The sequence below is a fragment of the Ammospiza nelsoni genome, chromosome 4, assembly GCF_027579445.1.
Source record: "Ammospiza nelsoni isolate bAmmNel1 chromosome 4, bAmmNel1.pri, whole genome shotgun sequence".
Lineage (NCBI taxonomy): Eukaryota > Metazoa > Chordata > Aves > Passeriformes > Passerellidae > Ammospiza > Ammospiza nelsoni.
Window position 1 is genome coordinate 7,596,099 of NC_080636.1, and position 16,598 is coordinate 7,612,696.

At 54.3% G+C, this 16,598-nt stretch overlaps 1 protein-coding gene across 1 annotated transcript in view; it reads left to right on the forward strand.

The window, feature by feature from the left end:
* The first annotated feature begins 2,467 nt into the window (after positions 1-2,467).
* The window catches only part of LOC132072248 (GDNF family receptor alpha-4), a 71,361-nt gene continuing 57,230 nt past the window's right edge, over positions 2,468-16,598 (forward strand). The window contains exon 1 of the mRNA XM_059470403.1: positions 2,468-2,581. Within this exon, the coding sequence (XP_059326386.1) occupies positions 2,542-2,581 (40 nt within the window). The 5' untranslated portion in view covers positions 2,468-2,541. The remainder of the gene's footprint in view (positions 2,582-16,598) is intronic.

Sequence of the window (16,598 nt, forward strand, 5' to 3'; positions counted from 1 at the left end):
TGCAGCTGTGAGGATGCAGGAATTTCATTGACCAAAAGGAAGGATTCCTCTGCTCAGAGCCCAAAGAGGAACAAGGCAGAGCCAGGGAAAACAAGTCCTCACACGGCAGCTCTCTTGGGACACTGAGCTAAACCCATCCCTTTGATGTGACGGGGCTCAGGGCACCTCCCTTGGTCCAAGAGCACCAGAATTCCTCATTCCTGAGGGAGGCAAAGACATTTTTCAAGGAAAATAAATTTTTAAATTTGTTAAAAATCTCACTAAAACTCACATATGTTCCAGTGATTTTTTTTCCCCTGGACAAACAGCCACTTCAAAAATAGAACACTGAAAAAGAAACTGCAAAATAATTAAAAATAATAATAAGCAGAAAAATCCAATCATTTCCCCAGTTTCCCTGTTGATGTTTCAACTGCAGCTCAGTGCAATTTCAGCTTGAAATTTGCTTAAACATAATCATACTGCTCTTAAAGAAATCAAAAAACCCAGCTCCAGAGCAGTGTTTTTTACTCCAAATGAGGCTTTATTAACACTTTCTTTTTCCCCACTGAGTAGCTCAAGAAATGTTCATTTTGGGTGTGAAATACACTTGCTAGGGACATTAATGTATTTACAACTTTTCAGTTCTGGCAGAGGACTAGGAAACCTGTTAAATGGATAGTTCCAGGCTGGAACATGGTAGAAGCTTTCAAAAGGAGAGGAAGGCCAGGGAGGAAGGCCAAGGATCACACTTTCCTTTTGATTTGCCAAGTGGGAAGGAAAAAAAAGGAAAAAGGAAAATAAAAAGTACTTTCTTGACTTTTTCTGTTTGATATATAACACCTACAAATGGCTGTATGAATTATTTCCCTTCTCTGTTTTACTCCTGAAAAGTAAAAGTGTGCAGTTCTTTGCAGGAAGGATTAATGAGGTGATGCCACGAGGAAATGCAAGTTAAGAACCCTGAACAGCTCCAGCGGAAAAAGAAAAACTTCCCAGAGTATTTAAATACCTGTTCAGTGAAAAGATCTGAGCCAGCAGAGGGAAAAAGCTCCCTCTGCAAATATCCAAAAGCTCTGCCTGGGAAAAGTGCCCTGGTCATCCCCTGAACCATCCAGGGAGCCAGGGAAGGGAAGGGAAGGGAAGGGAAGGGAAGGGAAGGGAAGGGAAGGGAAGGGAAGGGAAGGGAAGGGAAGGGAAGGGAAGGGAAGGGAAGGGAAGGGAAGGGAAGGGAAGGGAAGGGAAGGGAAGGGAAGGGAAGGGAAGGGAAGGGAAGGGAAGGGAAGGGAAGGGAAGGGAAGGGAAGCTGTGTAGGAACAGGGGTGGCTGAGCACAGAACACTGGCTCAGGAATGAGGCTGTCCCTGCTCCATGGGTCAGTTAATTACTGGGGAACCTGAAGATGTCACTTCACGTTTTGTGTCTCAGGTACTCCGTGCATGAAATGGAGGCAGTGGGAAATGATGCTCACTCATCATCACAAAGATTAAGGAGCCAGGCTCTGCTCCCTAATCCAGGATCACTTGCTGGGCCCTGGGGATCAGAGGTGGGGGAAGCAGCAGGGAATGGTGGTGGGGGACCAGTGCACCAGGGTGAAGGAGGTGTGGGGAGCTGGATGGGAAGCCATGGAAGCACATCACCCGAATTTACAGAGGCTTTTGGGGGATAACTGGGAGGTCATCACGAGTCAGGGGATTTTGGAAGGGGCCGTGGCCGGGAGGGGGGCAGGACGTGGGCCAAGTGTTCAGGGCAATGTCACTGCCAACAACAGTCGGGAGCAGGACACATCTCCAAGGCGATGAGGCCGGTGCTTCCATCCCAACGGGAGGGCTGGGAGGAGGGGAGAGGCGCCGGGACCCTCCAGGAGGGCAGCGGGGAGGCAGAAGGCAGCCCGGGGCTTGCAGGGTGGAAGGGCCATGCCCAAGGCACGGGTGCAGGAGACGAGAGAGAGAACCCCCGCCCGGGGCCGGGATGCGGGACCGGGGATGCGGGGCTGAGGAGGAGGAGCGGGGCCGGGATGCGGGGCCGGGGAGGAGGAGGAGGAGCAGCAGGAGGAGCGGGGGCCGGGCCCCAAGCCCCTCCCCAGGGCCGCGGCGGGCGGGGGCGGCCCGGGGAAGGCGGCGAGGCTGCCCCGGTGCTCGGGCACGGGGAGCTGCGCCCGCCGCGAGTTCCGTGCTGAGACAGGAGGAGAAAACAAAACAGAAAAACACAACCACAAAGGGAAAAATAACAAACAGAAACAAACAAAGGAAAAAAATCCCAATAAGAAGCAAGGACAATTAACTAATCCACACGCTCAGAGTCAGTGCGGCCATCCCGGAGCGGCCCCTCGGCGGAGCATGGCGCGGGGGGCGGCGGGCAGCCCGGAGCGGGGCCCGGCGCGGCTGCGGGCATGACCCGGGCCCGGAGCGGGGCAGCGCTCGGGCCGGGGGGGCCGGGCCGGGCCGCGGGGCCGCCCCCCTCCCTCCGCCCTGCCCAGCCCTCCGCGCATCCTCCGGCACCGCCGAGCCGCGCCGAGCCGCGCCGGGCCGGGCCGGGGCTCCGAGCCGAGCCCAGCGGGACGATGAGGGGCATCCCCTGCTTCTGCACCCTGATCCTCCTGGGTGAGTAGCGCGGCGCGGCCAGCGGGGCACAACTTTCTGCCGGGCTCGCTCGGGGGGCATCGCGGGCACCCGCGGGCAGGGGCTCCGCTCCGCAGCGCTCCGGGAGCGGCAGTGAGCCCGGCTGGCACCCCCGAGGCCGGGCTGGATGGGCTTGGAACCGCCCGGGCTCGAGGAAGGTGTCGCTGCCCGAGGCAGGAGCGTCGGAACGAGATGCTCGGGAAGGTCCTTTCCAGCCCGAACCATTCCGCGACCCCGTGCTCATCCATCGGCTTTGCCTCCTGTGCTCTGGAGCCGAGCTGGGCTCGCTGTTGCTGTGCTTTCGGATGGTCCTGCTGCCGCGGAGATGCCCAGATGTGCCCCGCGCATTCAGCACTTCTCGGGCACACGGCTCGGAGGGGCTGCGCTGCGAGGGGAGGCAGGTTCTGCACGGCCGGGAATGCCCCGGTGTGCCGGGCTTTGGGGCACGGTGTGCGGGGTGGCAGCCCCGGCTCTGTCCCCGCTCTGTCACAGCCCGAGCGAGCTGCCGGGCTGCGCTCGGGGTCCGCGCTGCGATTCCCTCACACCCCCCGATCCCAGCCGTGCTCAGCGCTTTGTTCCTGCACCGAGAGCAGGGATGAGCGCCCCAGATGTCCCCCCACCGCTGTGGCAGCCCCCGTCCCCTGGCGTGGCGGGGAGCCGCTGTCCCCGAGTGCGCGGGGATGTGGCTGCGGCTCCCGTGCTTTGAGCATCCCGCTCGCATTCTTCCTCCCTCCGCCCGGCCCGGAGCGACCGCGTCTCCTGCGCGATTCCCGGGGCTCCCGCGGCCCTGGAGGAAGGGAACGGGGGTGAGGGGGCTGCAGCCTCCGGCAGCGGCTGGGGATGCCCCGGTGCCACCCCGGCTCCTCCCCTTGGGGCATTCTGTCCCCTCCCTGTGCTCCGATGAGGCACCAAAGCTAACATTGAGCTTAAATAGACCAGGAAGGGCTCTGGGGAGGCTGGGAATGGGATGTGCCCGTTGTCTTTGGGTGCCACTGCAGGAGGAAAAGGTCTTGGGGTGACTGTGAGAGGCTGGGACATCGTGGGCGCCCGGCGCTAGGTCCCGCTGGAGCCCCGCTCCTGGGGAAAACCGAGCTCCGGGCAGGACACAGAGCTCCTGACAGAACCGAGCTTTGGCAGGACCGAGCTCCTGGGGAGAACTGAGCTCCCGGGCAGGACCGAGCCCCTGGGCAGGATGGAGCCCCTGGTAGGACACAGAGTTCCTGAGGAGAACCGAACCCCTGGGCACGACCGAGCTCTTGGGGAGAACCGAGCTCCTGGACAGGACAGAGAGCTCCTGACAGGACCGAGCTCCAGGGAAGAACCGAGCCCCTGGCAGAACTGAACCCCTGGGCGGGACCGAGCTCCGGGCAGGACCGAGCTTTGGGCAGGACCGAGCTTTGGGCAGGACCGAGCTCCGGGCAGGACCGAGCGGGTTCTCCCGCGGTGGGTTGGCTCTGCCGGAGCTCCAGGTGACTCCCCGTGCCGGCTCTCCCTGTCACTAGATGTCAGCAGCAGCAACCCTTCCAGGTCCCAAAGGTGGGGATGGGGGCAGATCCGACCCCTCAGGAGGGCCCGGCCGTGTTCAGCAGGGCCCGCTTGGCTCCGGGGCTGGGAGTGCCCGGGAGCACGGCACGGCACGGCCGGGATGGCCGCTCCTCCATCCCGGGACAGGGCTGCGCCCGGGCTGGGTGGGCTCAGCCTCCCCCAGGGCTGCAGCTTTTCCCTCGGGCTCTCGGGGCTCGGGTGCGAGTCCCGGCCTCGGCAGGATCCGTTTTCCAAGCGGCTCGGATTGGCTCCCTCATTGATTGACTGCCCGATTGACTGGCTGGTGGGCTGATCGATTTCTCTAGAGAAAGTGGGCTTAAAGAAAAGGCAAATGGCCAGTCCCATTGTCGGCAGTGGCGTTGGGAATAGGGGACAGGTGTTAGGGACACGGGACACACTTGTCACCTCTGCTCCACGCCAGAGCAAAGCCATCAGCTGCTGTTCACCCTTTGCCCTGCTGGTCCTGAGGGACCTTTTCACCCCTGCAGGCACAGCATCACCCCAAGCAGATGCTCCTGGACACCCTCAGCCTTTTCCCTGGGTATTTTTGGGATGTTTGTGTTGTGGACGGACATGGAGATGTGCCTGGGATCCCATGCAGGGCTGGAGAGGGCAGGCACGAGCCTGGCAATTCCCAGCTTCATCCCAGTGGGCTGCAGTGCGAGCTCCTCGCTTTTGGTGTGTCCTCTGTGGCATTTTTGGGATGATCCTGGCTGCAGGAGGCAGTTCTTGGTGAGATTAGGGCTCTCCTGATGGCAGTGTCACCATCGGGCAGCCTAGATGGAGATCCCAGCTTCCTGCTGGCACAAGCACACAGGGCGGCCCAGAGCAGGCAGCTTGCAGAACTGAGTAGTGTTTTTATTATCCTCAGCTGCTCTTCAGCCAGATCAGCTCCCTGAGCTGTCCCCAGCAGCCACACTGATGTGAGGACAGAGCAGGAGCACAGTGCCACCCCTGAGGACAAGGGACTTGGCTTTGGGCAAGCTCGTGGCTGCTAGAGTGTCCCCTGGTATTTACCTGAGCAGGAATCCCACTCATGGGGCAGTGCTGAGGCTTTCAGGAAGACTTTATGGAAAATCAGGGCTCCAGGAAGCACTGATAGAGTTACATATAAAGAGTGTAATTAATTTGACAAGGACACAGGGCTACAGTGTGAGCAGCCTGAGCAGCACAGCACCTGAGCAGCACAGATCCCATCAAACACTTGCAGGGTTCCTGGCCTGGGTTTAGTACAGGCTCCTCACAGATCCCATCAAACACTTGCAGGGTTCCTGGTTTGGCACAGGCTCTGCACAGATCCCATCAAACACTTGCAGTGTTCCTGGGTTTGGCACAGGCTCTGCACAGATCCCATCAAACACTTGCAGGGTTCCTGGGTTTGTCTCTGCACAGATCCCATCAAACACTTGCAGGGTTCCTGGTTTGCCATGGGCCCTGCACAGATCCCATCAAACATGAGACGGTCTGGCCAATTTTCACCTGGTTTGGGAACTCAGATCCCTGGGGAAAAACAGGAAAAAAAATCTCTTGATAAATGCATCTCTGTGTGTGAGAGAGGGAAACTTTCCTTAAATGAGTGGCTTTGTCAGTTCTGACGGGAGCAATCTGATTTTTACATCAACGGGAATGTGATATTTGTGTCTGTCCGTGTTGGTGCAGAGGAGAAATAAAACTTCTCCCTCATCAAGCTGCCCACTAATGCTGTGCAGATTGCTCTGCAAGGACCTTACCACACCCAGAAAATATTTTTTCCAGAGCTCTGGAGCCTTAAATAGCAATTATTGCTGGGTAAAAATTAGTACTACTTAAGGCTAATAATTAGTACGAATTACTGTGAATAGCATTTTATTTTGCTTTTGGAGACAGAAATGTCTTCCCTGCTCTCCCAGCAATTTTCACAGATGATTTCTATTGTGCCTGAAATTCCCTTCATCATTTTCACACAAGACTTGTTCATTTTTATAACTTTCCACTTGGTCATTTTAAAACATGACTTCTAATGTCTCTAAAGTTTGCCACCTTTTGATAAAAATACCCTGCTACCAAGATATTCATGATTTCTTTTTCCCTCTAGTGGACTTTATATTCCTTTTGCCTTCCCTAAAAAATGTATAAATGACCTCTTTCTTCTCAACCCAAAAGTGAGAGAGGACAAATTGAAAGGTAGTTCTCCTGCTAGAAGAATTTTTTTCAGAAGAACACATTTCACTGAAAAAATAAAAAGGAACAGAACTATGGCAAGCTTGTTCCTGTCAATCTTCGGTTCAGAACAGCTCCCTTGTTTCAAAAGCCTCTGTCAGAATCCCCTGTGGTAGCAGTGGAACAGAGCCCCTCCTGGCAGTGCCTGGGCTCAGGGAGAGGGCTGGCAGAGCTCATCCACCTGCACTCCCTGCTCCCCCCTTGGTCCATTCCTGCTGGGCTCTGCACTCCTGGGGAAGCAGCCTGGAACCAGGGATGGGTGAGAGGGGGAGCCTGAGGAGCTGGTGGGAGGTGGCACCAGGGATGGGTGAGAGGGTGTCTTGGTTTGGAAAGACAGGAGTCTGCTAAGGAAGGCAGGAGCCTCCCCTGAAATGGAGAATGTAAACCCTTCCCACTCCTCCCAATTGCTATAAATTTTAAATTAAGGGGCTCTCAGGCAAAAATATGGGAGCAGGAAATAACAGTTCTTTAATAGGGAAAGGAAGAACGTAAAAGGATAAAATAAACAATGCAGTACACTAGAACAACACTGCCACAGTCAGAACCCAACCTGACACCCTGTGGGGTGTTGGTGGCAGTCCCATTGGAAATGTGGCTCAGCCCTCCTGCAGTGTCAGGGGTGGTTCTGTTGGAGCAAGGGGATCCTGTAGAGAAGGATGTATTCTTCCTCTGAAGATCCAGTGGAAGGAGAGGCAGCTGCTGTTCCTCTGGGGAATCCCATGGAGAAAGCCGTGCTGGTGTCTCAAAACCTCTGGATTATATCTGGGTAGCAATGCTTGGCTCCTCCCTCTGGGCTCACATCTCACAATGGGATGCTGTAGTTCTTATCAGTCATGCAGTGACATTCAATAATCTGTTATCAGCAGATGTCCCCTCCTGAGGGAGGTGTGAATGTGGTCACTCAAAGACAGAGATAAAGCAAACTGCCCACTTGACAAAAGGTAATCTGCCATACAGATGGTAATTGCAAACATCTTGCATTGCAGTCTTCAGCAGAGGGTGAGCCTGAGGAGCTGGTGGGAGATGGCACCAGGGATGGTGATTCCTCCTGCAGGTGGACAGGGAGGAGAGCCCAGCCTGTGTGTCTGGGCAGGGGTGTGGGGGTGCAGGACAAGGACCCAAGGCTGCCTCACACAGGACAAGGAGGGTTTCCAGAGGGGAAGCCACCATCCATCCTGGGCAAGGAGGAGCTGGGAGTGCCACAAGGAAGGAAAATGAGTCTGCAGGAAGGTCACATCACACTGAAATCACCTGTGAGTCATCCAGGACCTGGGGCTGGTACCACAGCGGGCTCTGGCTGAGCTGCAGTGAGTTTGGTGGGCACTGAGAGAGCTTGTGTGTGATGGTGTTCAGAGGGGTCTCAGGTTGAGGGAAGAGATGAGGATCTGACTCCGTGTTTCAGAAGGCTGATTTATTATTTTATGATATATATTATATTAAAACTATACTAAAATAATAGAAGAAAGGATTTCATCAGAAGGCTAGCTATGAATAGAATAGCAAAGAAGAATGATAACAAAGGCTCTGTCTCAGACAGAGGGTCTGAGCCAGCTGACTGTGATTGGCCATTAATTAGAAACAAGCACATGAGACCAATCACAGATGCACCTGTTGCATTCCACAGCAGCAGATAATCATTGCTTACATTTTGTTCCTGGGGCCTCTCAGCTTTTCAGGAGGAAAAACCCTAAGGAAGGAATTTACCATAAAAGATGTCTGTGACAGTTGTGGTCCTCGTGGACATTGCCAGGCATCCCCTGCATCTCACCAGAGTGGTGGAGGCCCCACCTCTGGAAGCATCCAGGCTGAGGCTGGATAGAGTGTGAGCAACCTGCTGTGGTGGAAGTTGTCTCTGCTCTTGGAAAGTTCCTTTCAACTCCATCCAGTCTGTGACTGGGATTTTTGATTAAATGAACTTTCAAAGGTCCCTTCCAACCCAAACTGCTCTGTGACTCTGTGGTGAGCTGGTGCCCCAGCTGCAGATCTCCTTGGGCCCTTTCAGTCCCCCAGCAACGGCACATCTGTCCCTGCCCTGAGGGAACAGAGATCCTCTTCATTCACATCTGCGCTGTCCACAGAGCCTGCCCATGCCTTGTGCTCTGCCCCCTGGCAGGAGCTGCTGGGGCTGTGGGCTGTGGCTGCAGCAGGAGCTGGAAGGGATGGATGGCCCCAGAGACACAGAACAAACCCCACTGCCCCAGAGTCCTCATGGGGAAAAGCTCTTCCCTGTGTCCTGCTGTGTTAGATGAATATTCTCCAGCTCAGAACTGCTCTGGCCATGTCCTGTCACTCTCATCTCCCTTCATGTGAATCCATCTCCTTCCTCCAAGGTGTCCCCTCCAAGCTCAGGGGGCCCTTGTGGCTCTGCACAGCTCCTGCCAGGAGGGCACAGCTGGGGGGATTTGGGATCTTATCCCAGGGAACAGGGACAGGAGCAGAGGGAACAGCTCAGGGGAGCTCAGGGTGGGCATAGGGGACATTCCTCATGGAAAGGGCAGGGGTGGTGTCCCCATCCCTGGAGGGATTTCACAGCTGTGTTGATGTGGCACTTGGGGACACGGGCAGGGGTGGCCCTGGCAGTGCTGGGGAATGGTTGGACTCGGTGCTCTGTTCCGATTCAGAGGGCTTTTCCAATTGAAATTATTCTGGGACTCTATTTTTCTCTTTCTATGCAAATCCATCTGGAAAGCAGTTTGCATGAAAGCTGCAGTGAGAGCAGTTGTGCTGTGGCTCTGATTTATGGAACCCAAGTGGCAGAGCCTGTCTGTGGTACCTGTCCCCACTGAGCAGAGTTATTGCAGCACTCCCCCTGTGCTGGTGACATATGGCTCCAGGGCTGCTCTGACACACAAGTGCAGCCAGCTGGCTTTGGAGGGGAAAGGAATGGCACAGATTTTTTGGTGCTTCTTCCAAAAGGAGGATCAAATTGCTCATCTTTCAAACACCTCCGAGCTCAGCCATCTCTTTGTTGCCCCAAGGGGGTGGCAGTGCACTTTGGGATGGGAGCTTAACCAGCTCCAGATGCTGAGGGCTGTGAGTTAAGCCTTGAGAGGCTGCTGGGTGTTCCCTCCTCACCTCCTGTTACTGGTACAATGAAAGGGAGGCAGGCACACAGTTTGGGTCAGGCCCACCTGCAGTGCTGCTGCCCGAGCTGTAGGGCTGAGCTGCAGCCCACCCTGCTCAGGGGATCAGCTCTGCTGCGCCTGCAGGGACTGGGCTGCCCCGGCTGCAGGAGGGCTGGAAGTGCCCAAGGAAGGGTTCAGCTCCAGACTGGAGCAGCTCAGGGAGCCCCTGCATGGTCTGAGGTCTCTGGAGCCTCAGAGCTGAGCTGGACCCAGCCAGTGCCCAGGACAGGTCCTGAGAGAGCTCCAGGGTGCCTAAAGAGGTGCTGGAGTGAACTCCATCTCTGCAAAATAATCAGGCTTTGCTTTCAGCTGTGCATCAAATGAGGCTGGCTGGTGCCTCCTGGGAAATCCCATCCTCCTCGATTAATCAGAGCAAAGGAAACACAGGGCAGCCACAGCCTCGTGGGGAGGGAGCCTTCACTTGGAACGTGGCTGTGAATTCTTGTTTTGAGCAAACACCGTGTCTGGGCCACCACTCTGCAGAGTTCGTGTGGTCCTGTCCGTGAGAATTTTACATAAACAGTCAAATCAATCATAAAGGGGTTTGAATTTCTCAATTCATCTTCTTGTACTGTTGCAGCCTTTATTGAACGCTTTGCTCCTTTTTTTTTCCTCCTGCTGCCCAAACTGGACCCCCCCTAAGTGTCACCTCCACCTTATTAACTCTTGCAGCCTTTATTGAACACTGTGTTTTATTGTTTCCTCTTGCTGCTCTAATGGGATCCCCCAAAGGCATCACCTGCACCATGGTGACAACTGGAATGTCTTTCTGTCCCTTGCTCAGCCCAGGGGAAGGTGTCCCTGCCTGTGGCAGGGGTGGAACAGGATGAGCTTTGAGGTTCCTTCCAGACCATCCCATCCCATCCCAGGGTTCCAAGGCTGAGTGCTCTGCATCCCCATCCCTGCAGTCCAACTCCAAAGGGCTGGCTGTAGATGCAATGGTTTGTCCTGCAGCCAACCCACCCGCCCTTCCTCAGAGCTGCTCCAGTGAGGAAACCCAGGAGGAGGCTGACAGCTCACCTGTGTGTGGCTTTGGGTGAACAGCTTTTGGATCAGAGTACCTGCTCCCTGTGCTGTCCCTTCCCTGTGTGTGCAGAGCAATAATCTGCCCGTGCCAGCTGCCCAGGGGGCTCAGCTGTGCTTCCCCAGCCCCTGCAGCCTGCAGGGAGGCAGCAGCTGGCTCTGCAGGGCTCTGCAGCTTCCCTTGGATGCTGCTGTGAGCAGCGCAGGGCATCTTAAAGGGCTCTCACAGGGCTGGGGAGACAGAAGCCCCTGGAACCCTCTGTGACTCTGTGAGGAGGACTGCAGGTGAGGACGTGGTGCTGGTGTGTGTGATGGGGAGGAGAGCAGCCCTGCATGCTGAATTCTGGGGTTTGGGAAGAGCCAAACGAGGGGACATGGGGTTGGTGTGTGTGATGGGGAGGAGAGCAGCCCTGCATGCTGAATCCCCAAAGGAGGGGACATGGTGCTGGTGTGTGTGATGGGGAGGAGAGCAGCCCTGCATGCTGAATCCCCGGGGTTGGGAAGAGCCAGAGGTGGGGACATGGTCTTGGTGTGTGTGAGTGGATAGGAGAGCAGCTCTGCATGCTGAATCCTGGGGATTGGGAAGAGCCCAAGGCATTGAGCTGCTTGTGTGAGCCCTGGGTGAGCTGGGTGTGCTGAAGTGTCTCCTGCTGCTGAGGAGTTCACTCCTCCTTGCAAGGTTAGTTGATTTGACACGAGTTACAGCAATTTCACGGTACATTTTTCCCTCCTTCCAAGACATTTGTCTTGTTTCTTCCTCTTGGTAAGAGAAAATAACCAGTAGGCTGCTTGAGAGACAAAGTGCTCACCTTGGGCTGCTGTCACAGGGGACACACAAAATCCCTGGGGGAGCACAGAGCTTTCCTTCAGTGTGGGAAGTGCTGGGGGTTCGTGGTGCTCAGAGCCTGGAAAAACCCCCAAGGTAACAGAGGAGACAGGTGTGTGCACAGGGGGCTGGGATGAGGAGGAGCTCCAGCTGTGGGTGAGGAATCAGTGCCTTCAGAACAGACCATGCTGGGGCTCTGACACCTCACCCTGAGCATGCCAAGTTCAGGCAACACCGTGGGCTCACACCTTCTGTCTGCTGCCTGGCAGGGAACTGCTGCAGGAGAAGCTGAAATGTTGCACTCTGTGATCCCAGAGGTATTTCCTAACCTAAAAGGTGTGCTGTGGTTCTGTTAATAAAAGCTTGGATTTCAAACTACCTGAAGGGAGAAGAGCCAGTTTGCCCTTAGAGGGCTGATGGGATCACTGAAGGACTTGTCAGGCTTTGGAGAAAACCATAAACCAAAATGCTGCCCTGGGGAGCTCCCCAAAAGTGCCTGGGTGCCCCATCCCCTGGGAACATGCTGATTTTCCCTCTCCAGTCAGAAATCTTGTCTCCTTTTTGTGATGTTGAAAGGAAATGTCCTGAGGTGAGGAACCTCCTGTAGGACACAGCTTTGGAGGCTCTCCTGCTGTGTTGGGGACTTGGCTGAACTTGCACTACAGGAGTTGTCTGTCAGGGCCAGAGGGTTTGGGAAGGGAACAGTGGGAAGGTTCTGAGCAGATTCTGCTCTGGAAGTGGGATGTGGAGGAAAAGAGGCTCCTGAGGTGTCAGACGGGAGGTGCAGAGGGAGCATCCCACGGCGACAGGAATTCACAGGTGTTGAGGAAGATGAAACAGGAAAGCCTTACAAATATGATTGTCTGGCAAAAGATTTTGAGAATATGGAAACTATAAGTGAGATTGAAATGAAAGCAAGCTCTGAGATACCTCAGTTACTGAACAACTGGAAAACAATGGTGTGGCCAGCTGAAGATGATCCCCTTTTGATGGAACAACACCCTCTGCCTGCAGACAGCTCCAAGGGTCAGAGCAGACCCTACAGCTTGGCAGAAGGGGTCCAAAGAGGAGTTTTTAGGGTTTAAAATGTAAGACAGTGTGGTAATGTAGTGATTCTTACAGGCTGTATGTAAATGCTATAGAATTTGTGTATTGTACTGGAATGGTTAGTGAGGATCAGAATATTCAACACAGAAGATGATTTATTGTATTGTAACAGGAACTTCGCTCTCTTACCCCATTTATTCTCTTACCCCTTTTACTCTCTTGCTCTTTTACTCTCTTACCCTCTCATCCTCTCTCCCCCTCTCTCCTCTCGGGCCTGCTCTGAGTTGTGGCTGCAGCTCCCAGCAGGGCCCTGCACCCAGGCCCTTTGCAATAAACCCCAAATCCCAGCAGGGCCCTGCACCCAGGCCCTTTGCAATAAACCCCAAATTCCAAAAGGCCCCTGCACCCAGGCCCTCTGCAATAAACCCCAAGTTCCTGACCTGGCTGCAGAGATCTCTCCTCTCCGTCCGTCCCGACCATCCTCCCCCCACAATGCTCTGACGTACAGGAATCCAGGAGCTGGGAGAGGAGCACATGCAGGATGGGGAGCTCTGAGAGCCCTGCTGGATCCAGGGAGCCCCAGGGGATGGAGTTTCCTTCTGCCAAAGGGGATGTGGCTCTCTGCAGGTGAGGAGGCAGCTTGGGGCCGTCTGTCAGATTGGGGTTGGACACACGTCCCAGGAGAAGCAGAGGTAGATTTTCACCTTCCTGGGACTGCTGCAGGCAATTCACCTGCCTCTCTGGTGCTGCTTCATTCCTGCTCCCCACAGACGAGCCAGGGCAACCCCTGATGTGTGCTGGGAAGCCTGTGAGTAATTAACTACCTGACTCCAGGGCTCCAGAGCTCTAATTGAGGTCATTAGATGCTATTGCATTACCAGTAAGTTCTGATCATAATGGAAGGGCTGGAGCAAAAAACAAACTAGCAAACAGGAATTATAAAAAACCCAAATAGCAAGAAGAAATGCAGTGAACTCCCCCAGAAGTGTTCAATCTGCAGGGTGAGCCTGTCCCATAGGATGAGGAATTGTAGCATTTGCCTCTGGGTCTCTCAGGTTTTGGATAATGATGCAAACTCACTGCATCCATGTGTAAAATCAGGATATTTTTAAAGCAGGGGAATTCTTGTGAGCAGAACCAGCAGTGTTTGACCTGGGATATTTGTGTTTGTGGCCAGCAGCAAACTCCAAGCTGGGATCAGAAACATGATGACTTCCAGCAGCCCCTGCCTGAGCACAGAGCCCACTGAGCCCTTCCTCAGGCAGGACCAAGGTGAAGAGTTCTGCAAAGCTTCCCCCATCCCAGGGATGCACGGGGAGCTTTAACAGCCTCTGGCACAAGGGCAGGCTGGAAAGCAGCAGCTCATTTCCCAGAAAAATATTGGGCTTTTGGTACAGTTTGACTTTCGAACAACAATGACAGATCAGGAGCAGTAAAATTTGAAATAAAAGATAGCAAGTGGAAAATGAAATGCTTATTAAGTATAATTCCAGGGGAAGAAAAATGAGGACTAAAATGAAGCTGCAGATGTTCCTCTTCTGTTTTATCTGCTTTTATTGAGAAAACAGAAAATGGTCTTCCCAGAGGGACCTTTGGCAGGAAGAGAAATGGAATCTGTCTCTCACTTGTCCCACACACCAGACAGGTCCCAGAGGCTGCAGGTAATGGGTTTTACCCCACCTGGTTTTCACCTGCTCTTCTGAACTTCTACTTTCAATTGAGAGGAGAAGATGTTAGGCCTGGAGGGACACTGCTCCTCTCTGCACGTTGGTGTTACTCCCAAGGGCTTCAAAGCCAATCCCAGTGACACTTCTGGCTCTGTCCTTGATCAGTGAGATGAACCCAGCCAAAGCCACCAAGCTCTCATGGTCCTCCAAGGAGCAGCTGATGTGGAGGGAGAAGTCAAGGACCCATCATTTCAGTCTATACAACCAAAGAAATTAAAGATTAAAAAAATGAGATTAAAACATTATTTAGTGTTTTGTTTTCCTACTTGCAAAGCCCAGATTTTCCCAGGAAACATATTTTTCCATGTTTAAAAGAGAAATCCAATGAGAAACTTGTGTTTCACATTAGGGCTCTAGCCCTGATGATGGTTGGAGCTGCGTGGACTTGGTGCCTCCTCTGGGGCTCACAGAGTCCACCCAGAGCCCAGGAGCGTTTGGGGCCATGGGAATTGCTTGTCCCACTGTTAAAGTCCCTGAAGAGGTGTTGGCCATGGCCAGCCAGTCCTGTCCTGGCCCTGCTCACAAGGCAGGGACCATTCCCAGCTGGTGTGAGAGGGGCTGCTCTGTTTGCAGGAGGGCAGAGTTTACCAGCTCTGGTCACTGGCACCTGCACCTTGGCTTTGCTGGGCTCAGTGGGCAAGGCAGGGCACTGAGACCAACCCTTCCCCTGCCTGCCAGGCCTGCCTGCTGCTCAGGAGCCCCCAGGTCCTGCTGGACAAACGTTCCAGCTTCATCTCCTTAGCCCCCACCTCCATCTCCCATCGCCTTTCTGCTGCCCCAGGGCAAGGCACTGGGTGTGACATGAGATGGCAGGTGATGGCACTGGCTGTGGCACAGAGCAGGTGATGGCACTGGCTGTGGCACAGAGCAGGGAACGGCACTGGCAGAGCCCTGGCTGTGACACAGAGCAGGTGATGGCACTGGCTGTGACACAGAGTAGGTGATGGCACTGGCAGAGCACTGGCTGTGACACAGAGCAGGGGATGGCACTGGCAGGGCACTGGCTGTGGCACAGAGCAAGTGATGGCACTGCCTGTGACATGAGATGGCAGGTGATGGCACTGGCAGGGCACTGGCTGTGATACAGAGCAGGGGATGGCACTGGCAGGGCACTGGCTGTGATACAGAATAGGTGGTGGCACTGGCTGTGACACAGAGCAGGGGATGGCACTGGCAGGGCACTGGCTGTGACACATCTGACACAGAACAGGTGATGGTCCTGGCTGATTTAGGGGAGCAGGCAGGTCTGGAAGGTGTGAGCACACCCAGAGCACAGAGCCAGCTCTGGGCCAGGCTGGGTGCCGGGCCAGCAGGAGCTCCTGCAGAGCTTCTGTGAGCCCTTTGAGCCCTCGGTGCCCTCTGTGAACCCTCTGTGAGCCCTATGAGCCCTCTGTGAGCCCTCTGTGAGCTCTGCCATGCCCTCTCCAGCAGGCAGAGCCTCTCCTGCCTTGCAGTGCAGCGAGCACAGCCTCACAGAGCAAGGGAGGGCACGGGAGAGATGCCTGGGGTGGGTGCCTGGCTTACCCAGAGCTGCAGAGGGAAGAAAGGCACAGGAGAGAACGGGATCTCACTCTATAAATACCTGCAAGGTACCAGTTCCAGGGAGGGAGAGGAGGATTAGTCACACTCCTGTGAGACAGGGAGGGGAGGGCAGACAGCAACAACGTGAAGCACTGGAGGAAAAAGTTCTGAGTATTACAGTGAAATGTTTAGGCTATTTTTCTTTCTCATTTGTAATGGAAAAAGAAATTGCAGGGTCTCAGTCTTAGTTATCCTTGAGGCTTGATGAATTTTTTCAGGGGAGTTGTGAGTCACAGGCATGAGGAGCAGCCAGTGCATGGCTGTGTGGGATCTGCAGGTCCTGGGGATCATAACCATGAGGAGCAATCAGTGCATGGCTGTGTGGGATCTGCAGGCCCTGGGCAGTCACAGGCATGAGGGGTACCCAGTGCATGGCTGTGTGGGATCTGCAGGCCCTGGGTGCACCCAGGGTTAAACAAGGGGCCAATGTGGCCTTTGGGACAGCAGCAGTGTCACCAGTGTTAGGAAAATTAATCCACAAGCACCAGAGGTTTGTGTCCAAAGAGGACACAGAGGAGTCCTTTTTTGGCTTTATTCCAATAAAGGGAGAGGCCATGGGACATTCCCCTGGGATCTCTCCAATTTTTGGAGGACACAGCCTCCCTTTTTATTCCAATTTCCCAGCCACATTTCCCTCTCTCTTTCCCCATTGGCTGAGGTACTTGAGAGGTACAGACTTCCCAAAACGCCTGACACTGAAGATTTCTCAAAGATTTCCCTCTAATATTTATATAACTCTCTAACATATATGTATAACTCTCTGTTTTAATTTTTAATTCTTATGGAATTTAGGGGTTTTTCTTCCCCATTGTTTCTTTCATCTCTCAATGTCTAATTTCATTTATCAGCAAACCTAAAGTTTATTTGTAAAAGCAAATATCTTTTTCCATTCATCAATCAGTGGAATCCTTCCCATTGCTTCTTTT